This window comes from Chiloscyllium punctatum, chromosome 44 (genome assembly GCF_047496795.1).
Source record: "Chiloscyllium punctatum isolate Juve2018m chromosome 44, sChiPun1.3, whole genome shotgun sequence".
Taxonomy (NCBI): domain Eukaryota; kingdom Metazoa; phylum Chordata; class Chondrichthyes; order Orectolobiformes; family Hemiscylliidae; genus Chiloscyllium; species Chiloscyllium punctatum.
Window position 1 is genome coordinate 11,190,639 of NC_092782.1, and position 24,915 is coordinate 11,215,553.

General features: G+C 39.2%; 1 protein-coding gene across 3 annotated transcripts in view; it reads left to right on the top strand.

Annotated features, from left to right (window-relative positions):
- Positions 1–16,267, top strand: part of aebp2 (AE binding protein 2) — a 78,326-nt gene extending 62,059 nt beyond the window's left edge. The window contains exons 8-10 of one of the 3 annotated variants that reach the window (XR_011955271.1): positions 2,864–2,953; positions 14,930–14,959; positions 15,053–16,267. Coding sequence is in view for 2 of the 3 variants with exons in the window: in XM_072562232.1 (XP_072418333.1) it covers positions 2,864–2,915 (52 nt within the window). In the remaining variant the exon portion in view is untranslated. Of the gene's footprint in view, positions 1–2,863; positions 2,954–14,929 lie in introns of all 3 variants that reach the window. The other 2 variants (XM_072562232.1, XM_072562233.1) reach the window with 2 other exon arrangements.
- The last annotated feature ends 8,648 nt before the right edge of the window (positions 16,268–24,915 follow it).

The following is a 24,915-nucleotide window of genomic DNA, read 5'->3' on the forward strand; positions in this document are numbered from 1 at the left end:
CAGTATGCATTCTTACTGGGTGTGAATATCACTTCCTGTCCTGCACATTACATAATATTTCTGGTGAAGTTGAATAGCCATTTTTTTGAGGCTATATATTGTCAGCCCCAAGTGAACCTACCTCTGTAATAATTTACTTAGCCACACTCACTTAGAAAATAAACAAAATACCGTCAGGTTATACTTAATATGCTGGTTTTCTTATTGGCAGTATGTTCTTTGTTGTACCTTTTTATACCTGCTTTTCGATTATAGCTAATGTCAGTAAGCTTTTACTGCAACCAGTAGTGGGTTTGCAGATCTCCACTCCTCAGTTCGTACTAAAGCTAGACAGTGATAATCGGTTTGTTAAATGAAGAGACATTGAATGGACTGGACCTATAATTTCTGCATTTTAGATGGATGGGGGGGATTCTCGTTGAGCCCAGAACAAGGGGTTAACAGTCTCTGGATATGCAGTAGACCATTTTGGACTGAGGTGGACTGCCTTTGATCGGTTGTGAACCTGTTGAATTCTCTATCAAAGGTGGCTATAGGGCTAAGTCTCTGTATTTAAGAGTGATATAAATTTTTAGAAGCTAAAGCTGTCAAGGTGCATGAGGAGAAACTAGGAGAATGACATTGAGACAAAGGATCAGCCGTATTGTATGGAATGGCATAGTGGGTTCAACATAGGACAGTGTAAAGCATCTATTCATAAATACAGAAAATGTTTGTATGTTTTTAAAGTTACGCCCCTGTATAGGATTGCTCTGTTAAGTATGAGGGTTCATAAGTCAGACTTTGATAAATCAGGGCCACCTGAACCTTTGCCCCAGTTTCCAATGTTTATAAACAGTAATTTCTAAATTCCAACTGTCTAGATTTCCAAAGTTGCAATGAGCCCTGCTAGCTAGCTAATGTTAAAGTAGTGTTTATAAGACTGAAGGTATGTAATCTGAAAATAAGTACTTTAGCATCTACTTTGTGTACCTGTGTCTTTTAAAGTCATTTCACTGCACATCGTGGTCTAAACTTCCTGTGTTCTCTAATCCATTTCACCTAAAAACTTCATTTTATTCTTGACACTGAGGGAGATTAGCTAGCATTTAAAAATATAATTCATTGCTAATGAGCCAGGGAAGTAACATATATTCTTGAGTAAAAGTCGACCTGTTACCTTTGGCCAAAAAATCTGGAATTTTCCACGTATCTCATGTAAAAGTCAACTCTAGTTCTTCGTGGATAACAGATCTACATTTGTGAGTCAGTGTTATGCTGTACATGTTATGATGAAATGAATTGTTTTGATGTACACTTGCACTGATTTGGTGCAAAAGTTTACGATGCATCAGGTCAGGGTCAGGTGACAACCTCCCTTTGTGTGCAGCTCAGCTGAGCTCAGTTCCCCTGTAGCATTCGTGGAATATAGTTCTATACCTAGTTGAACAGTGTGATTTTGCAGGATTTTAATCAACTTTTGAATCTGGCATCTTTAATTAAATGTACCATGTAATTGTAAGCTGTATCATATTTCTACTTCACTTTTTGTATGTATGTATAAAAGCTTACTAATTCATTTTTGTTTCTATTATCATTATCCGGTAACTACCGTAACTCGTCTCTTTTTAAGAGATCAATTGGGCTTCTGCTAATATATTTTGGACTGTACCATGAATTTCAGCCCCTCAAAAGTAGTATCCATGTAATAGTTGACCCTGTAAATTTAACTTTAAAGTCTTAAAAAAAAAAATTCAATTTTTACATGAGTATATATGATACTTGTTTTCCTGCAGATAGGATTTTTGGTAACCATTCCGTAATGTTGCAATTCTAGAAAGTTGAACAGTTATGAAGATCACAACTTGTCCATTCATGCTGAACTATAAAAACAGCCTCAGCTTATATTGTAAACGCCCAATGCACGTCTCATTCTCTCTCCATATTTTAACACATGCATTCTAACATCTTTTACTATTCCTTTACCCACCTGCTTTTCTGCTTAAAAACTGTCTGCAAAGGTTGACATTCTCCTTCAATGGAAAGATTTACGTTATTACTACATGACATCAGTCCAAATGTCTTTGTGCAGAATACTGCAAAACTCTATTCTAATAATGACAGCAATGGGCAACTTATCTCCAGAATAAAGCGCTAGCTTGATATTATATGTAGTGAAGGTCCCGATAATCCAGTGGGTAAATCCCTTTAGATCTGGAGGAAGGTGTTACACGATATCAAGCTTGAACCTTGTGATGGACAGAGATTTTGTTGTATCAAGAGTGTGGTGCTGGAAAAGCACAGCCGATCAGGCAGCATCCGAGGAGCAGGCGAAATTACATTTCGAGCATTAGCCAGCCTGATAAAGGGCTTATGTCCGAAATGTCAATTCTCCTGCTTCTCGGATGCTGTCTGATCCGTGCTTTTCCAGCACTCTGCATTCGATTCTGATCTCCAGTATCTGCAGTCCTCACTTTCTCCTATAAATTCTGTTGTATTCCATATTGAGATTTCTGGGCTTAATTTCCCTCTTTTGGTAGTGGAATTTGGGTGTTAGACTTCAAATGTTATATTTCCATGTTAATAGAAAATGTTTTATTCTTGTCAAACTTTGTAGCAGCTTATTGTTGCTAAGTAAATTGAAAATGTAGTTAGGTGATTGTAGATTTACATTTGAGAGCACTGTATTCTCCAGATTTACCTATGCAATCTGTGCGGCTGTTATTCATATTTCCATCCTTCAGTTTAAGAAGCAGTTTTTTTTCTTCTGGTAAAAGTAGGAATAAGGTCTTGACTACACGCACATAGTCCAATTTTTGTGCTGCAGCCGTGTACTGTTCTTCTGAATAATTCAGCTTTGAGCTGTTTTTACTTGTACTGACAGGCCGACTGGCTCCTTACAACATTATGAACATGGCTCCATGGTTGACACATGACAACTAAACTTCACTTAAGTCTAGAAGAAGCAGCACAGGTAGGGGCTAAAAATAAAACTCAATCTACATTATAAAAATATTGTTGCAAGTGTACTTTGAAGGCAGGTCACATTACTACACGAGTAGGGATTTGTTCTTGAAACTTTTAAAGACCGTGACTTAATGCAGTTCACGCCTTGCATTTCTGTGAACAATTTCATTCTAATCTGTGATAAATTGTGATAAACGTCTCTCTCACTTCCATTTTCCACTTACCTGATCCTTCACAACTAAACCAATGCAATCCATAAACTCCAGTCAATTACTGGTCTCTAAATGGCTCTTAAATATTGGGAAATAACAGTACACTGGTGTTTCAACTCTAATTTTTAAGATGTATTTCCAGTCAAAATGCTGAAGTGCTATAGGGCCAAGCACCAACAATGAAATTTGGTTTGTAATTCTGAACTTTATAGATTTTATATTTATGCTTTCATGTTATCAAAATACATAGCTACAATATTTAAGAAGCAACCCATCTGATAAGCATGCAGTTAATTTTTAACTTTCTGCTAAATGTTATACACAAGCAATTTGTGATTTATAGTGGAGACGAAAGGAAAAAAATTGTTGAAAGAGTGGAAACAAATGCAAGGGTGAATTTCAAAACTGTTAAGCCTTAAAATTTGTTAGTCCGTCAGTGAGGATCTTACAATTTGCTTTTTTGTTAGTTACACTTCTGTTTAGTTAATGAAACAGGAAGTTTTTAATCATGTGGAAAAGCATTATTTTTATTATGCTATCCATCTTCACATTTTCTCTACAATGGTCTAATATCTGCAGTACGTCGTTTTTCTTCCCCACCCTCCCTTTGACAGAGAGTATCCTAACTCGTTAGAAAAGCCAGAAAAATGTGATGTGGTTAAGAAAGGAATCTTTACGTTGTTAATTCCCTTCTCCCACCTTTCCTGATTTTCATAATATGGCCATGATTTTGCAATTATTAGTTTCACTGTGTCCAGCTTGTCCTTTGAGCTACAAATTTGTTGCATTGTTGTCACTGGGTATATGTGGAGAAGAGGAAGTTTTGCTTTATCGTCTTAAAACTGTAGTTGGATTACATCAGAAGTATTATGTAGAGTTTTGGGAGCCACGTCTTGGAGTGTATGTGTTGGCCTTGCATGGAGTTCAGTACATATTCACTAGATTGTACCAAATTCTAAATGTTATTATGAAGAGAAATTACTTGAACTGGATTTTTAGCATTCACCAAAATATACAAAATTAAGTGCTGATTACGGAAAGGCATTTGATAATGTCACACAAGCTTATTAAGGTGGAAACTTATGGGATTAAAAGAAAAGTGTGTTTCAGATTTAAAATCAACCTGCGAGCAGGCTGCAACATATGTTGATTTTTTTTCAGAACATTGTTATACAGTGGTGTCGCTTGACCCAATTTCTCAGAAATAAATATTATAAATAACCTTAATTTGGATGCGGGGGCAACATTATAAATTTATAGTGATAAGGTTATCTATAAGCTTCAAGGTGGAGGATTGGGCAGAAGAATGGCAGTTGGAGTTCAATGTTCAACTTGTGAAGTGTTGCTCTTCAGTGTGACCAGTGTGGAAAGAATGTATCATATGGTTTGTTTCAAAAGTATAGATGAAAGATTTTGAATGTATTATTCTCTTGGATTGTTTTGGGAACTTTGGGGGGGGGGGGGCGGGGGGAGTCAAAACAACAACAGAACAGACAAAGGAAACACATGGTGAGGTAATTGCAGGAGAGAGAGAGAGAATCTGCACAGTTACTGCCTTTGTTTGAATTCATATATCACTGGACGTCAGAGTACATCTGGGCAAATTAACAAACAGTGAAATTCACAACTGATCTTGGAAGAACTGTTGGGCAAAGCTCACAGCACAGAATCAGATAAGTTAATCGTTGTTTTAAGTGTGGCCTACAGAGAATTTGCAGTAGTGAGTGGAGTGGGTTCTTTCTTGATTATGTGTTTTTGGAGATTTGTCTCTTGATTTAAACTTAAAATATAAACCATAACTACTAATTTAACCTGGGGCAGTGTTTGTAGAGGAATAAGACCGGTGTTATTTTCTGGGTCTGTAGATTGTGGAGGAGCAAAGATGGCCTTTAATAGAGTGATATGTACTACTTGTCAGGTGTGAGAGTTTAAGGGTTACTGTGGATTATATCTGCCATAAATGCTGTGAATCTTATCAGATGGAATGGATCGTTTGGAGAGACGGAAGCAATGAGGAATTTGCAACAGCAACAGTATGTGATGGATAGCAGTTATAGGAAGGGGGGGGGGGGTGAAAGAGAGTCTCAGATACAGTGACATGGGTTAATTCCAGGTAGGGTAAGAGAGGTAGCCACCAGGGCAGGAGTCTTTTGTGGATATACCCATTTCAAACTGGTATGCTGTTTTGGAAAACTTAGGGGGTGATGGATTCTCAGGGGAATGTAGCACAAACAGCCGAGTTTCTGGTATTGAGACTGGCTGTAATGCAACGAGGAGTATGTCGGGTTCCAAGAGATCAATTGCGTTAGGAGATTCTCTAGTCCGAGGTACAGACAGACCTTTCTGTGGACAGCAGCGAAAAATCAAAATGGTGTATTCCTTCGCTGGTGCCAGGATCAAGGATGTCTCAGAGGGTGCGGAATGTTCTCACGGGGGTGCGGGGCCAGCAAGAGGTCATTGTACACATTAGAACCAATGACATAGGAAGGGCAAAGGTTGAGATTCTGAAGGGAGATTAGAGTTAGGCAGAAATTTAAAAATGAGGTCCTTGAGAGTAGTTATATGTGGATTATTCCTGGTGCTACGAGCTAGTGAGGGCAGGAATAGGAGGATAGAGCAGATGAATGCATGGCTGAGGAGCTGGTGTATGGGAGAAGGATTCACATTTTTGGATCATTGGAATCTCTTTTGGGATAGAAGTGACCTGTACAAGAAGGACAGATTGCACTTAAAGTGGAAGGGGACTAATTTACTGGCAGGGGAATTTGCTAGAGCTGCTCAGGAGGATTTAAACTAGTAAGGTGGGGAGGTGGGACCCAGGAAGGTAGTGAGGAAAGAGATCGATCTGAGACTGGTACAGTTGAGAACAGAAGTAGACAAAGTCAGGGCAGGCAGGGACAAGGTAGGACTAATAAATTAAACTGCATTTATTTCAATGCTAGGGACCTAACGGGCATTTTTGATAAAGGATAGCATTACCGCTGTGCTGAGGGAAGATATTCCCGGAAATACGTCGAGGGAAGTTATTTGGGTAGAACTGAGAGATCAGAAAAGAATGATAACCTTATTGGGATTGTATTATAAACCCCCTAATAGTCAGAGGGAAATTGAAAAACAAACTTGTAAGGAGATCTCAGCTGTCTATAAGAATAATAGGGTGATTATGGTAGGGGATTTTAACTTTCCAAACATAGACTGGGACTGCCATAGTGTTAAGGGTTGAGATGGAGAGGAATTTGTGTATAGAAGGCAATTTTCTGATTTAGTATGTGGATGTACCTACTAGAGAAGGTGCAAAGGACCCCTCAAAGATCAGCAAGGAGGCTTTTGTGTGGAGCCATACAAAATGGGGGGGGGGATACTAAATCTGTATTTTGCATCAGTATTTACTGTGGAAAAGGATATGGAAGATATAGACTGTAGGGAAATAGATGGTGACAGCTTGCAAAATGTCCATATTACAGAGGAGGAAGTGCTGGATGACTTGAAACGGGTAAAGGTGGATAAATCCTCAGGACCTGATCAGGTGTACCCTAGAAGTCTGTGGGCAGCTAGAGAAGTGATTGCTGGGCCTCTTGCTGAGATATTTGCATCATTGATAGTCACGGGTGAGGTGCGGGAAGACTGGAGGTTGGCTAACGTGGTGCCACTGTTTTAAGGATGGTAAGGACAAGCCAGGGAACTATAGACCAGTGAGCCTGACGTCAGTGATGGGCAAGTTGTTGGAGGGAATTCTGAGGGACAGGATGTACATGTATTTGGAAAGGCAAGCACTGATTAGGAAGAGTCAGCATGGTTTTGTGCATGGAAAATCATGTCTCACAAACTTGATTGAGTTTTTTGAAGAAGTAACAAAAGAGGATTGATGAGGCAGAGCAGTAGATGTAGCAGTATATGGACTTCAATAAGGCGTTTGACAAGGTTCCCCATGGGAGACTGATTAGCAATGATAGATCTCAAGGAATACATGGAGAACTAGCCATTTAGATACAGAACTGGCTCAAAGGTAGAAGACAGAGGATGGTGGTGGAGGGTGGTTTTTCAGACTGGAGGCCTGTGACCAGTGGAGTGCCACAAGGATCGGTGCTGGGCCCTCTACTTTTTGTCATTTAAATAAATGATTTGGATGCGAGCGTAAGAGGTACAGTTAGTAAGTTTGCAGATGACACCAAAATTGGAGGTATAGTGGACAGCGAAGAAGGTTACCTCCGATTACAACAGGATCTTGACCAGATGAGCCAATGGGCAGAGAAGTGGCAGATGGAGTTTAATTCAGAAAAATGCAAGGTGCTGCATTTTGGGAAAACACTTAATGGTAAGATCCTCTGGTTGTTGCTGGACAAAAAGATCTTGGAATGCGGGTTCATGGCTCCTTGAAAGTGGAGTCGCAGGTAGATAGGATAGTGGAGAAGGTGTTTGGTATGCTTTCCTTTATTGGTCAGAGTATTGAGTACAGGAGTTGGGAGATCATTTTTGGGACAACATTGTTTATTGCATGTTGGAATATTGCATGCAGTTCAGGTCTCCTTCCTTTTGGAAAGATGGTGTGAAACTTGAAAGGGTTCAGAAAGATTTACAAAGATGTTGCCAGAGTAGGAGGATTTGAGCTATAGGGAGAGGCTGAAGAGGCTGGGGCTGTATTCTCTGGAGCGTCGGAGGCTGAGGGGTGACCTTATAGAGGTTTACAAAATTGAGGGGCATGGATAGGGTAAATAGGCAAAGTTTTTCCCTGGTGTCAGGGAGTCCAAAACTAGAGGGCATTGGTTTAGGGGAGAGGGGAAAGATATGAGACCTAAGGGGCAACTTTTTCACACAGGGTGGCACATGTATGGAATGAGGTGCCAGAGGAAGTGGTGGAGACTGGTACAATTGCAACATTTAAGAGGCATTTGGATGGGTATATGACCAGGAAGGGTTTGGAGGGATATGGACCAGGTGCTGGCAGGTGGGACTAGATTGGGTTGGGATATCTGGTCGGCATGGACAGGTGGGACCGAAGGGTCTGTTTCCATACTGTACATCTCTATGACCCTATAAAGGTGGCAGTACATGTTCGTTAGGTGATCTTGGAAAAAAAAGCTTGTTTGTAAATGGAGGAATAGAATAAACAACAGAGCTTTTAGAATTTTATCTGCTTCAGCAGGAGGACTGGACAATTCTGGCCACGACCTTTGAGGAAAGATGCAAATTCCTTGAGAATATGTAGGTTCATCTGTACGTAACCAGAGATTAGAGTCTTCAGTTAGGACAAAAAGTTGGACTGTTCTTGGAACAGACAAGGTTAAGAGGAGTCTTAATCTCTAAGTTTCAAGATAATAGATTTTGTTAGTGTAGATCGAGAAAAAGTATTCTGTCTGGGAAATTGATCCATAATTCATGGACATTAGTTTCAGAATCATTAGTAAAAGATCAAGAAGTGAATTGAGACTTTTTTCCCCCCCTGTTGATTTGTTGGAAACTGAAACATCGACTGACAGAATGGTTGAAGCTTATTCTATGGGATGCTTGAGAATGAGCAGGTTTCCTGATGAAGAGCTTCTGTCCGAAACATCGATTCTCCTGCTCCTCGGATGCTGCCTGACCTGCTGTGCTTTTCCAGCACCACACTCTTGAATGAGCAGGTTACAGGATTACTGAAAAATATAGAGGCGGGATGTGACCCTAAGTATAACGGCTCTTTCCAAGAGTCAGCACCGGCATACAGCCTAAGTAGGTTTATAGATTTGGCTGAGGTGCTAAGGTTTTGAAAGGATTTTTCTTCTCTGGTGGGGATATTTAGAACAAGAGCATAGGCCTAATCACAGAGCCAGGCCATTCAGAAGAGAAGTGAGGAATTTCATGACCTAAATGGTGGTAGACATTTGGAACATGTGTGACTATGATCTTAATCATTTTAAATCTGAATTTTTTGTTGAAATTAAAGATATGAGGCCAAGCAAGGTAGGTGGGTAAATTTAAATGACAGATCATTTGTGATCTGATTGAATAATGGAAAGGCCTACACCTACAGTATTCAATGTTCCTCACACTTAATAGCATTCTCTGAGCTGATGGCAAGTGTGGCAGAGTGGCTGAGATAGAATTCACATGCAATCAAGAGAATGATGTTGGAAAAGCACAGCAGGTCAGGCAGCATCTGAGGAGCAGGAGAATTGATGTTTCAGGCATAAGCCCTACGTCCTGATGAAAGGCTTATGTCCGAGACACCGATTCTCCCACTCACGGATGCTGCCTGACATGCTGTGCTTTTCCAGCACCACACTCTCGACTGATCTCCAGCATCTGCAGTCCTCACTTTTTCCAGAATTAACGTGCAGTCAAGGGAACCTAAATCTTTTGCTTTATATTTGCTAAGTATTTGGATATCAAGACATCCTAATCTTCAGTAATTAATTCCACCGCCTTGAAGGAACTTTTAAATATATTAATAATAGAGTACTGTGGATGCTTAGTACTGAGGTCTGAAATTAAAATAGAAAATGCTCTGGAAACTCAGCAGGCCTAACAGCATCTGTGAAGAGAATGTTAACTCTGTTTCACTCTCCAGTGAACTCCAGTTTTGAACAGGGATTTAATTTCTACCAAATGTCACACTTGAGTTTCTCTAGCATTTTTCTTTAAGTTAAAGAAATTAATGTGCCAGGAGCATTGTCTTGGATTTTAATCTCAGGAATGCCCATTTCCAGCTTGATCAGGCTTATTGGTAAACTGTTAACTTTGGCTTGATGTATCTATCTCCTTTTACTTAAAACTAAAAATCTCAAGCCACCAAATTATAGTCCAACAAGCTTTTGGAGTGCTGCTCCTTCGTCAGTAGCATTCCGAAAGTTAGTATTTCCAAATGAACCTGTTGGACTATAACCTGGTGTTGTGATTTTAAACTTTGTCCACACCAGCACCAGTCCAACACCAGCACCTCCACATCATGACTTAAAATTGGTGAACTGTAAGCAACTCCAAAATTGTTTTGATTACTGATTGAACCCGTTCTTCTGGTTTTGGCCAGAAGACCACAGTTTGCCATTATGTTTTCAATGCACTCTCGATTGAAGTTGTACCTGACTGGAAAACGTGATAAACATTTGCCAGATCTCTATTGTGAACAAATGCAAAGCATCATCTGCAGTGGAAAATTGTGTTGTGCTCCCTATTCCCCCCCACCCCTAAATTAACCACGGTAGTTAAGTATGTTTGTTAATGCCAAGAATCAAGAATTGGAAGTAACGGGTTAGAGAAATGATGAATCCTAATTGAAGGTGAGTTAGTTCTCATTGTAATACTTTATCCTCAGCTCTGTCCATGTCAAATATTCACTTTAATTTATTACTTGATCGCTCACCTGAGCACTTGAATTTGACTGACAAAAGCCACAAGTACCTCTCCCAACCATTACATTTATTTCGGCAATAACTGATGCAACCTTGTACCCAGATTGATGAATTGAAAACGCCATCTGGATATTACTGTAAGGCATTTTTTAACACATTAGCATCATAACTAACGGACAAAACTTGATGCCCTTAAAGCTGTGCTTCAATTATCATGACATTTTGGGAGAAATTAAATCCCTGTTCAAAATTGGAGTATCCATTCTGTCTATCTTTATTTGATTCTGAGGTTGTTTCTGTAAAAGGTATTACCTTGCAAATGGATAACACCCATCAGAATGATTTTACTCCTGTCCTAGCTAATGCAGCACAGCAACAAAAGCCAAAATAGTTTGCCTGAGTTTATCTAACTGAAATTTTCAGTGTACAAGAACATGGCATTGGGACTTGGAACAGTTGTGTTCATGGCAAAGTGGGCATTCTTAATAGATTTGTTCAAGTTCTGTTACTGTGGAAGATGCAGAAATAGTAACAACTCTTGTCAGAGCAATGACACTCATTCAAGGAGGGAAGAGCGAGACTACAGGACAAATATATTCCCATAAAATGAAAGGGTGAGACTGAGACCAAAGAATCATAGATGTAAAGGGGCATAAAGGTTAGGATTTTAAAAAAAGGCTTAGGGTGAGGCCTTAATACAGCAGAGTCCCTAGACTACAAAAAGTACATGGGATGAATTAAAAATGAAATTAGGAAAGTTTGGAATGCACATGAGAATAAATTGGTGAGTAAACTAAAGTAAAACTGAAGGGTTTTTGAAATTTACATGAAACCAGAGAATAACTAGGGAAAGAATAGGGCCACTCTGGGACCATTGAGATAATCTGTGCATGAGATGAAAGATGTGGACACAGTCCTTAATGGATAATTTGCATCGGCCTTCACAATGAAAACAGACGATACAGGATTAAAAATCAGGATGGAGCACTGTGAAATATTAAAAGAAATCAAGCATAGAGAGGCAGTGCTAGTGGGTTTAACAGTTTTCAAACTTAATGCACCCACAGGCCTGTATCTCTGCCTGTTAGGGGAGGTAAAGGGAGCCATTGCAGTAATTTTCAGAACCTCTCTGGTGACAGATCTGGTACCAGAGGGCTGGAAAACTACTTAATGTTCTCCCATTTTTTAAAAAAATTAGGAATCGACTAGTAAATCTCAAATCAGTCAGTCTGACCTTGGTGGGAACATTAGAAAGGACAAAATATATTTGCACTTGGAGAGAAACGTGGGTCAGTCAGCAAGCACCGACATGGATTTAAGAGAACTTTGTTTGACAAATTTTATTGAATTTTATTAAGGGGTGCCACTGGTAATGTTTGGTGTGGTTGATATAGACTTCAGTGTGGCTTTAGTAGACTAGTCAAGAAGGTAAGAGGCCATGGATTCAAATGCAAATTGAGCATTGAATCCAAAATTGGCTGAAAGGTGGGAAGCAGGGGGCGATTGTCGAAGGATGTTTGTGTGACTGGAAATCTGTTTCCAATGGATTTTTGCAGTGTTCCACACTGGGGCCCTTCCTGCTTGTAGCACACACGAATGGATTGGAGTTAATGGAATGCACAATGTACATTTAAGGTAGAATAATAGGAAGCGAATAATGAACAGAAGGATATTGACAAACTGGTCATGTGGGCAGACTAGTGGCAAGTGGAACTCAACCTGGAGAAGTGAGGTAATGATCTTGGAAGGACTAACAAGACAAGGGAATTTCACTTTGAATTGTAGAACTCTGGAAAATATTGCGAATCAGGGGAACTTTGTACACTAGTAGATCCATGAAGGCAGCAGGGCAAGTAGATGAGTAGTTGAGAGGTTGAGGTACCTACCTTATTTAATAAAGATATGGAATAAAAAAAACAAGGAAATTATGCTGGCCAGACCACAATTGGACTGCTCTGTGCCACATTCGGGGCAGCACAGTGGCTCAGTGGTTAGCACTACTACCTCAGTGCCAAGGACCCAGGTTCCATTCCAGCCTTGGGCAACTGTCTGTGTGGAGTTTGCACGTTCTCCCCGTGTCTGTGTGGGTTTCCTCCCACATTCGAAAGATGTGCAGACCAGGTGAATTGGCCATTCTAAATTGCCCATAGCGTTAGTTACATTAGTCAGAGGGAAATGTGTCTGGGTGGGTAACTCTTCGGAGGGTTGTTGTGGACCTGTTGGGCTGAAGGGCCTGTTTCCACACTGTAGGGAATCTAATCATTATAGAAAGGAGTAAGTGAGGGCTGCAGATGCCAGAGATCAGAGTCACAAAGTGTGGTGCTGCCAAAGCACAGCCGGTCAGGCAGCATTCCTGATGAAGAGCTTATGCTCAATGTCGACTCTCCTACTCACCAGATGCTGCCAGACCAGCTGTGCTTGACCAGCTATGCTTTTCCAGCCCCACACTTTTTGACATTATCAGAAGGATTTGATTGCACCAGAGGAGAGGCAGAAGAGATTTAGCAGGATGCTACCTGGACTGTAGGATCTGAGCTAACAGGAAAGATCAGATAGGCCCAGGTTTGTTTCTCTTGGAGCAGCAATGGTGGATGGGGGAATTAAAAATGGTGTATAAGACTTTGGGGTGTAGAATGGATGGGAAGTTGCTGTTTCCATTAGAAGTAGTTTCACTAACCAGAGGACATTGAGTGTAAGAGCTAGAAGGCTCAGAGTTTTTGAGAATCCCTTCACTGGGAATCTGGAACTCTCTGCCTGAAAGGGTGGTTAAGTCAGGAAACCCTTGAAACATTTAAGCAGTATTTCGGTATTCACAGGGAAGCAATGGCCTAGTGGTGTGATCACTGCACTGTTAATCCAGAGACCCAGGGTTTGAATCCTGGCATGGCAGATGAATATGAATTCAATGACCATGAATCTATCAGCATGTGGTTCACTCTTAACCGGTCTCTGGGCAATTATGAATGGGCAGTATGAGGGTCTAGCCAGTAGCACCCTCATCCTGTGAATGGAATTTTTAAAAAATCTTGTACCTATCGCCTTCAGTTCACTGAGCCAAGAGATGAAAAATTGGATTAGTGTAGTCAGGTCTTTGAGTGGTTCAGGCATGACAGGGCGAATGGCCTCCCACAATGCTGTCAACACCTGAGCACTTTCTGTGAAGGAGGAGTGGGGGCAATCAGGGTAGCTGAAGCCTTAATTTCTTTTTGTGTGTGAAGGTGAAATGCTGAGAGAGAGAGAGAGTATCTTCAATTTGCATAACTAGATAAAAATCAGCATCCTGCGTTCAGTTTCTTTCAACAATTTTCAGGAATCTATTTACAACTTTATATTTTTCCTAGTTACAGACATAATAATTCCTGGAAAATCAGGATTAATGTTCCATCATTTTTACATAAGGTATGCATTTAACTATTTATTTTGGTGAATGCATAAAAAGAGAGTATGGAAAATTTTTAATTATGATTAACAAAACATTTTGTTTATAGATTAAGTTATAAGATTTAATATTTGTTTGTATACGATCTTTGGTATTTGTCTTATCTATGTAAAGAAGAAACTCAATTTAAACAAAAAAGCACAAATCCAGAAGGTAATGCTACTCTGTGTGTCATCTGAAAATGCATTAGTGAGAAAAGGAGCTCCCAAAATCAAAAAAGCAGCCCTTGAGAAAGTCTCTGGAGCAAAAAAATAATTTGGCCCCTAATATGGGGATATGTTAGACGTAGTCTTGCTGTCAGCTGTTCATTCTTTTGTTCTGTGAATTTGAATAGTCCACTTGTGAGAAAAGAGTAACTCCCTTGACATGCCCATTGGAAGTAGTTGTCAATGTTTAACTCATTGGGCATGTGTCTGTGTCTCAGCAAATAGGTGGCAGCCATTGTCATTTTTGATGTGTTATTGAAAAATCAAAAGGTAAGCATACCAAAAGTCTGCTGGATCTGTTTGTTTCCCTCGTTATTTTTGCAGATTTATTTTCTTGTTCCAAAGATCTCTGGATGATGCAATCTGATTAAAATTCCAGCCTGTAAATTAAGGTATTGTTTTGTAAATGAAGCAGAGAAGTTTACAGGTGAGCGTTTTGCTTATCTGCGTCTGTACTGACTCTGCTAGGCAGTCCAAACCTAAAGCCACTGACCTGCTCTCTCCTCATAGCTTCCAGTGCTTCAAGTATTTATTCCATCTGCTCTTTAAAAGATGCAGTGATCTCTCTGAAAACTACTGCCTGCAGCACGTAAAAACATGTTTGCCCCATAATAAATATTTGGCAATGAATGTGCTAACCTTTTAACAAGTGGTTACAAAATCATGTGTTAAATATCATACATAGTCATTTCACTTCTGTTGAGTTTAGTTTAACTACTTTCAGATCATATTGCAATTAGCCTTAAAGGCAAGATTTTGATTTTTAAATTTTTCCTTTTCTTTTTCCCTCCTTTTTAGGACAATGCCACAGAAAAGGCTGAAAAGGAGGTAAGGTCCAATCTGGGAACCAGAATGGTGTCAAAATTAGTCGCCATGACTCGAATAGAATATTGCACATTAGAATCACTTTTTTTCTCCCAGTCCTAGCTGATTATTTGTACTAAAAGCAGACTTTGGGAGAATGGATCTGAAGCTTCGCACTCCACCTCTTCGAGATGAGACGGTACAATGGAAAAGTTCTACAGGGAATGTTTGGCATCTAACAAGGGGGGATGTGCAATGAGAAACTTCCTCCTTGGAACTTGTTTACTCGCTGCTTCAAGCTGTGCCCCTTTCTAATCTAAAATCAAGATATAAAATTTCATTAAGGATTTTTAAAAAAAATCTAATTGTCCAACTTTGATCAGAAATGCAGTTTTTTTTATTACTTTCTCCCAATCGCTACTTGTATAACAACCTCAGTTTAATTAAATACTTTAATGGTTTTCTTTAATTTCTTCATTTCAAATAACTCTACAGTAAAAGTTCATGAATTAAGATTTGTGAACTTTAAATATCTTGTTTACCTTGAAAATGATCTCAAGTGTTGAAAATTAATTTCTGCCGCCAATTTAGATTGTTGATCTGATGGGGGAATAAAAGCTGGAAAGTTTTATTTCAATGCACCAAAGCTTGCTGCATAGAAGATCTTTAGAGACAAGATTAACCAAGTGATTGCATTGTTGATAATCTTCATGCTTGCGTGTGTATCACGTGAAAGAGCCTGTATTTTTACTTGTATGAAGATGGGAAAAATTCTAGATTATTCTGTAACATCCTAGACTTAGGTTCAGAAGGCGCAAAGAGTTACATATAGATAATAGTAAATTGCTTGTAAATATTTCTGCAGATTTGTAATATATTTTTATACTTTAAAATGTACTGTAGATTTCAATTTTGGTTTACCTTTTAGAAGCATGGAAGCAAATTTTGAAATGTATATATTACGGTAGAACAAATGTTGAAGGATAATGTAATTTTCTTGAGCTGCCAGAATAACTGTTAACAAAAACCCCACAAAAAGCACCTTGCCTAATTATAAATATAAAGTGACATTTGTGATTTTCTGCAAATGCCAATTACTACTGCTAATGTCTTAATGTATTGTGCAAGATGTAAACAGCATGACTTGGATTGTGTCTTTAAACTTAGATTTCCTGGACAGAGGCAGGCTTTTTAAAAAAGCCTGTAGTACCCTTGTTTCGCACAGTTGTAAACCCTTCATACAATGTATCCTTACCTGAGCACTTCACCTGTATCCACTGCTTCTTCCCATCCAAATCAAGTTGCTACTGCTTTTTCAGCTACATTTTTATAATAAACTATAAAATGAAATATTTGGTATCTCCTGTCATGTTTAGTTGTATTCTATGTATAAATGTGCCCAGTTTGTATTGCCTAGCCAAATTCTATACAAATCAAACTGAGATTCTATGAAACCAAAACCCTGACATAAAGTACAATTTTTAGCAAAGGAATAGAAGCTGGTCCATGTCTGTTTACCTGAGCCTCTCACTTCATTCTAATCATAGCAAGTCCCTTTTTTTAGAAATGTTTATCTAACTTACTTAAATAAAGCAGTGGCTTATCAGTTGCAAATTTATAGACTTTCATGATGCTTATTGTGTTCAGTAATTCACCGTGAACACTTCAAGCAATTTGGATTTGAAGTGCAGGTTTGTTAATTGGATTTATGATTATTACACAATAAGAGCAAAGCTAGATTAGCTTTCATTTCTGAAAAATAGATGGCTACCTTATATAAGAAAAGTGAAATAATAATAATGGTGGATTTGAGAGCTGCAGCAACACCCAATGAAACTGTCTGAAATGAGGATTGAGCTCTGACTTTGGAGAAGAGAAATATTGTTAAAAATTGGTGCATTTGTGTAAAACGTTACTGGTGACAGCTAAAACTTCCAATTTGTTGATTTACAAGAAAATCTTGCTCAGTTTGCTGGTTTAGAATAAGATGCTACATTTTTCATCCCGCAAAGGGAATTTTTGAGATGAATGCCAAAGAGGTGCTATGGGAAGATAAGAATATGATATTTATTTGGCCCAGTCCAGTATTGTTTGCATATCAAGAACTATCGGCTTCAACAATGGAACTCGTTTGTGAATTAAAAGTAGTGCCAGCAAGCTATGCAAATGAAAATATTTATGTGGCATCTTTTGTTCATATTTTTAGCCACGCAAGTTTTCATCTGATTAAATTGGCACTGCAGCCAATTCTTTTTGATTAATTTACAGGCTTGAGGTGCTACCTACCAGCAGGGCCAATACTTACTAGCCATTGTTTTTGGACTTGATAGTGAGCCATGCTACTTTGAACGCAACTGGGGCATAATCTCCCATTGCAAATTTGTGAGGCATAACCTCCCCCACACACAGCCATGTGACTACTCCTAATCAAACCCTGACTTTCCAAATGAATGTATGTTTTAACTCTCCGAATCCTCTCAGGCAACCTATCCACTGCAGGTGTTAGGCTTACTGGTCTATAGTTCCCAGGCTTTTCTTTGCAACCCTTCTTTATTAATGGAACAAGATTCGCTACCTTCCAGTCTTCTAGAACCTTGCCCTTGATGCAAAAATATCAGCTAGGGCCCCTTCTCTAGCATCTTGCAGTGTTTTTGGATATGTCTGGTCAGAACCAGGAGATTTATCCACCTTCATATTTTCAAATACATCCAACACCACCTCTGCTGTGATATGGACTGTCCCCAAGATATCGCTACTTCGTTATCCAAGTTAAGTTCCACAGTATCCATGTCTTTCTCCATGGTAGACACAGGAGAGATATTCATTGAGAGCCTCACCTATCTGTGGTTCTACTTGTCAACTTTGATCCTTGAGGGACCTATTTTCACTCTACTTATTCTTTTTCTTTTAATATACTTAACCTCTTTTGGATTCACCCTAATTTTTTCAAACAAGGCTATCTCCTGTCCCCTTTTAACCCTCCTGATTTCCTCCTTCAGTAAACTCCTGTGTCCCCTGCAAACCTCCAGGGATTCCCTTGATCCCAGCTGCCTCTACCTGAGTCACACCTATTTTTTTTTTGTGAAAGTCTCAATATCTCTTGTCATCCAGGCTTCCATATCCTGCCAGCCTTGCCCATCACCCTCTCAGGAATATATTGACCTTGAACTCTAGTTCTCACTTTAAAAGTCCTCCCACTTACCAGAGGTCCTTTTTGCCTGCAAACAAACTACAATTAAACCCACTGCAAGCTCCTTTCTTCTTCCATACAAAATTGCCAATATCGAACTTGAACCTGTGGACCAGTTTTGTCCCTCACCATAACTATTTTTAATAGAACTACAGTCACTGGTCCCAGGGTTCTCTTCTGCTGTCATCTCATTCACCTGTCTTGCCCTATTTTCCAATAGTAGGTCGGGTTTTGTCTTTTCCTGAGTAGGGCCCTTTATATACTGCTTGAGGAAACTTCACTGGACACAGTTAACAAATTCCACCCCAGATAAGCCCTTAAAGCTCTGGCAATCCCAGTCTTTGTTAGGAAAACTGAACTCCCTGGCTATGACAACACTTTTGCTCCTGCAAGTCTCCCCAGTCTCCCTGCATATTTGTTTCTGTAATTCCTGTTGACTATTTGGGGGGCCTATAGTACAACCCCAACAACATTACCATCCCACCTTATTTCTTAGTGGACCCACAAAGCCTCACTGAATGATACTTCAGTTATTTCATCTGACTACTGTTGTGATACTTGCCTTAATCAATTATGCATCTTCCCCCCCACCTCGGTCCCGCTTAAAGGACCTGTACCCCAGCATATTAAGCTATGTTTCAGTAGTAAATATACTATCCAAGTCCCATATACCTAACCACACCATGAGTTCATTGGAATTAACTGTCAACCCTCTAGCATTGGAATTAATTGCAATTTAATCCAACAGGTGTTTCTTGCTCCGTCATGTTCCAGCCTGATCTGTCTCTTCAACTTGCTATTTCTGATTACAGTATCTCCTTTGAGCCTCACATTTGCCTCCCTGCTGTTGAGGATCCCACCTCTCTGCCAATCCTCCCTTGCAGCACTAGCAAACTTGGCTGTCAATATGTTGGTCCCTCTCCAGTTCAGGTGCAAACTGTCCCTCTTGGACAGAAAAGATCACAATGGTCGAACAATCTGAATCCCTGCCCCCAGCACCAATCCTTCAGCTACTCATTCACCTGCCATATCCTTCTGTTCTTAGCCTCACTAGCATGGGGGACTGGAAATAATCCAGTGATTATCACCAACAAGGTCCTGGTTTTAACTTTTTCTTAGCACTCTATAATCACTTTGCAGGGTCTCATCCCTATTTCTACTTATGTAATTTGTGCCAATGTGTGCAATGACTTCTGACTGTTTTCCCCCTCCCCCTGGAGAATGTTCTGCAGCTACAGAACGTTGAATTTCTACTCTCCAGTTGGATCTGAGTTTGTGATTCTGTATTGAAAGTCGAGGTGTCTGGATAAGTGAGTCCCATAAAGTAACCATGATATTCTGATATCATTTTCATTATTGTGAAAGAAATGTTAATTTAAAATGGCTTGATTTTGTTGAAACTGAGTAGTTAAGCAACAATACTACAAACAATTTGTAAAATTCACTTGGGAAAATTATTGATACTTTGCTATGATGTTGGTAAGGTGTCTAGTCTCTTTCTGCTCAGTGATGATGGACCATGCCACGTCCAGTTGAAAAGGACATCCAAATTGTTCTGCTATAACGAGCATTTCATTAACGCGAAATCATTGTAATTGACGAACTGGGGACACTTTCTAAAGTGCAAACTTTTAGAACATGTAATCACGTTACAGCCAACATCGCCGAAATTTCAAATCCTGTTTCTGAAGTGCGATTTTTCAATACAGGTTTGCACAAGAACACAACCATCCTGTTATAGATGAGCTATCTGTATAGGAAATGTTGCAAATATCCACTAGATTAGGTAGCACCTGTGGTGAGAGACAATTAGCATTTCAGACGATTGGGTGAGTTTAACCCATTCATTTCCTTCTAAGCCTCATGTCTTTGTTTAAACGTTTGTTCATGATAGATGTGCATGTCCGGAAATGGCCCACAGCTGAAATCTTCATTGCCAGAACAAAGATTTTGTGTGTAAGAATAGTAATCTTCAAGTCAACTATTCCTATAAATAATGATTCCTAATCAAAAAACTGCACTTTACTCAACCAACTGTATTTGTACAGTCCACATTCCAGGTCAATGCACATGACTATATTATCCAGTCATAGAATCCCTTGAGGGTGGAAATAAGCCACTTGGCCCACCGACCCTCCCACCCAGACTCCTTCCCCAACCCTATTACTCCACATTTCCCATGACTGATGCACCTAACCTGCACATCCCTGAACACAATGGGCAATTTAGGATGGCCAATTCACCTAACCTGCACATCTTCGGACTGTAGGAGGACACCCAAGCCGACATAGGGAGAATGTGCAAACTCTAGCCCGAGGCTGGAATCGAACCCAGGTCCCTGGGCTTGTGAGGCAGCAATGCTAACCACTGGGCCACCATGCTGCCCCAGTCATATCATTAAAAGCAACATGTATTTTATGATTAGTAATAAACCTGCACTGTCTGTTTCCCCTTTTTTTTTTACAAATCAATAAGCTATCATCAGAATAGTTCTTTCTATTTGAGCATCATTTTATTTGGTGATAAAGCTTATAAATGAAAATTGTTCATGGAATGTATAATAAACTAGCAGCATGTGCAATGTAAAATTCGGATGTAACATTTTATTTATGTGAAGCCTTATTGAACACGCTTTCTTCCTTTCTTTTCAGCCTTCAAAAGAAAGGCATGTTGCTGCAGCAAGATCTTCGGTGTAATACTGGGAATGCAAGGACATGTAATTTATTGCCAAAGGTTCAATTCTTCATCAATTTGATCCATATGTTGTCAATTTATGGCAATGTCCAAAATTAGTTCCATGAGAACTTTTAATCATATTCTGATGCTGGTGGGTTCAGAGTCTGCCATTAATAGACCAACTAATTAATCACCATTTCATCTTCTGAATTGTGGCTGGAAAACATTGGTCTTCCCTCCCAAAGCCTTCCGCCACCGGGTGGTGAAAATCCAACTCCCTCCTTGTGATATGGAGATGAAAATTATGTTGGACCAAAGTCAGGACGTAAAGCTAAGTAATGCAGTTTATGACCCACTTATAATTTATCTCTGTTCTAGATTCCTCCAGGAAGAATATTTCAGCTGAGGTAATGTTCATTATAAGAAAGTTAATAGGAATTTGATAGGAGTTTAAACCTGAGACTTTGATAATGCAGCAGAGATAAAATCTATTTCTGCTGATTTGGCGAGTCAGGGATTTAAATTATAAATTTTAGGTAGTGATAAAAAGAAGAGGTTAGATAATTTATTGAATGGTGTGGTTGTTCAGATGTGAAATTGACTATCAAAATAAAAACAGAATCTAAATTGGCTTTGAAGGGCAAATGGGAAAATATTTGGAAATTAAGCAAAATATTAAATGAACAATGGGGATAAAATGATTTTCTAGTAAACCAATACTGATGTGGCCACCTGTGCTTTTTAATCCACTCTCAAAATATGGTAATCTTTTGCTGTAAGTCTTGTATTTAGTGTCCTTTTGGTCAATGTCTCACTTCCTTGCTAAAGGCAGCAGAATTATTTGGTTGGCTACTTCAGGTGTCAGTGAAGAGTTCACCACATTATCATGGATTTGTGGAGACACAGACCATGCTGGGTAAGGATGGCAGATTTCCATCCTTGTGACATGAATAAAACAGATGGGTTTTTTTATGACAAGCCAGCAGATAAGTGTTCACTAATACTTATTGATAAACTTGTAGGTAACTTTTTCTAAATTTCAGTCTTCTGAATTGACTACATCTAAGTTCCCCAGCTTGAAGTGACCATTACTCCAGGTGTCTGGCTTACAAGACCTGATGCTTATGCTAGTGTCACTACATAATGCTGTAAAAATCAGATCCTGTTTTTGAGATCAGGTTGGAGAAATTATTTGGAGATACCAGTGTTGGACTGGGGTGTACAAAGTTTAAAAATCACACAACACCATTTATAGTCCAAAAGGTTTATTTGGAAGCACAAGCTTTCGGAGTGCTGCTCCTACAGCCACCTGATGAAGGAGCGGTGCTCCAAAAGCTGGTGTTTCCAGTTAAACCTGTTGGACTATAACATGGTGTTGTGATTTTTAAGGTTGGAGAAAGGCAGAATACGATACAGCGGAACCTTCTGTTCTTGCAAGGAACATTTTAGCAACGTCTTTTTTTTAAAAAAATCAAATCCTTGTTCTCAAATCCATCAATGACTCTGCTGCTGTCCATCTCCTACATGCCTACAAGTTCTGCATTCAATCACTCTAATACTGATGACTGTGCTTCAGCTGACTAAGCCCTAAGATCTGAAGCCCCTCCCCTCTACCTATCTTCCTTCATTAAACTAGTTCCTTGAGCAAGCTTTTGGCAATCTACCCCAATATTCCCTCATGAGGCTGAGTATGAAGTATTATTTGATACTGCGCTGAATCTCCTTGATGCTAAAGGTAAGGTATGTAATTTTAATGTCTTTCACATTAATTATGATGTCTAAATTTTGATGTCCTTGCTCTACATCATGCTTCTTATTCAGGTGGCTGCAAAATATTACTGTCTTTATTACTCAATTATTCCAAGCACAATAATGGGAACAAATTCAATTGTTTGACTTGGGTGATTTTTTTTTTTCTTTATACCATCTTTTTCACACCTGTAATCCTTGAGGCAATCTTAAATTTTGAGATTTGCAGTTTGTCTACCATTGGCAGATTTATTTGACATTTGGTAAATATGCACACACACAGGAAAATTCAGCAAATAATATAGCATACGTCTTTTTGAATACTTCTGTAGAAAAGGTGAGTGAAGAAATTCCAATACACTGAAAATATTGGTGAAGGAATAAGAAACTTTGAAGTCATCCCTTGTTTAGTTGAGAGATTGTAATCTGACCTTATTTTGCAATTTTAATCTGAGGTTAATTCATTTAATTCGAGTCGATTGAGAATAAATTGGTTGCAGTTATTATATTCAGGTGCTGTTAAAGTAGTTCATTATTCAGCAGCCTGAATTTCATGGCAGCAAAAGCTTTATTTAATTTGAAGTACAGTAATTGATTCTGGCAGGCTGACCCAGGAGTTCCACAGAAAAATGTTTTGCACATTGGTTGGCGTGTGCATAACCAAACCAGAATGTGAATGACAAAAAAATTGCAGAATATTTGTTGACTGATTACTATAAGGTAAGATATTTTAGCAGCAGTTGTTCAACAGAGAGCATGCCTTTGTGTAGGACTGTGATTAAAATTATATGATTCATGTCTGGTACCCATCGAGCCTACCCAGCGGCTGAGAGAAATTAGCAGCACTTCCAATTAGATGAGCCAATTCCCATATAAATCACATTCTATTTTCAGGGAAAACAAAAATCAGTTATTTTAAAATAAAAACAGGAGAAATGGCTGTATCAATTCAAAAGGTAACATTGTGGAAATTTCTGCACAGTAGGTTGTCTCCAGGCCCATTTTAAATGTTGGTGGTCAAAGATGTAGTCACAGGTGGGTGTTGAGCAAAGTGGCTCAGTGCTGTTTGTCCTAATAAATCTCTTTTGGGGAAGCAGGGACGCAATGGAGGTAGGAGGAATAAAAATTTATCATTGATTTGTTTCAGCAGCATCACTTGAAATGTTGACCAGGACGGCGGGCAGAACTTCCCTTCTCTTCAAATAGTAGCTTCTCTGTCCACTTATGAGAAAAAATTCTGTCAAGATATCTATTTTACAATTCATTAAAAGACCATTTGGATCTAGACAAGATAATTGTTTTCTAGATCAACTGCACTGAACTCAATTACCTTTTTTTTTCATGTTCTTGATGCAAATACCGTTTTCAGTCAGTCAATCTTTAGCTTTTGTTCATGCCTAATTTCTCAGTGGAAAGTTATCTTACAAACTTTTGGATTCTGTTTTAAGTGTTTTCCAATCTAAAGATAAAGGACACCATTTTATTTCCTCTTGACCATGACATCATCCAGAGTTGAATTTTAAATGATTGTATTGAGCAGAGAGCTGGGCCTTCTTTGTAAAACGATAAAAGCTGTGCACTCTCTTGATATAGGATAGGGAACATCATAATAGATTGTGATCGTGGATTTCAAACAATTAGCATGTTTTTTTTTAAACAAGGCAAATGGCTAAAACTTAACTATTTAAATTCAGTGGTTATCTGGCAAAGCCACATGCGAACCCATGCAATGTCACACCTGCGCAGTGTCAGGGAAACTTCAAACAGAATTAAAGGAAGTTATAATGGAGCTAACTACCCCTTAGCAGGAGGCCGTCTCTTGTGTATTATGGCCCAAGCTGGGGACAATGTTTGTTTTCAGACTGCCATTTCTTTGCAGTCAGATTTTAGTTTAAAATTAGACTTCCTATAAATGAATGAAAGCCAGTTATTCACCGGAGCAGCAAGTCATTGATATAACTTTAGTTATGACACTAGCTGTGTTAAACTTCAGTTGGGCCACATTTGGAGTATTGTGTGCATTTCTGGTTGCCACACTATAGGAAGGAAGTCGAGGCTTTGGAGCTGGTGTAGAAGAGGTTTACCAGGATGTAGTCTGGATCGGTGTATGTTCCCAAAAAGAGATGTTGGACAAATTTGGATTGTTTTTGCTGGAATGTCTGAGGCTGATACAAAATATTTAAATTTGAGGGGCTTGGATAGTCCTTTTTCCCAGGGTGAAAATGTCAAATACTAGGGGGCATTGGTTTAAGGTAAGAGGGGGAAAGTTTAAAAGGAGATATGAAGCAAGTTTCTATTACTCAGAGGGTGGTTGGTGCAGAGGACGCACTGCTATGGAAGCTGATAGAAGCAGAAATGATAACAG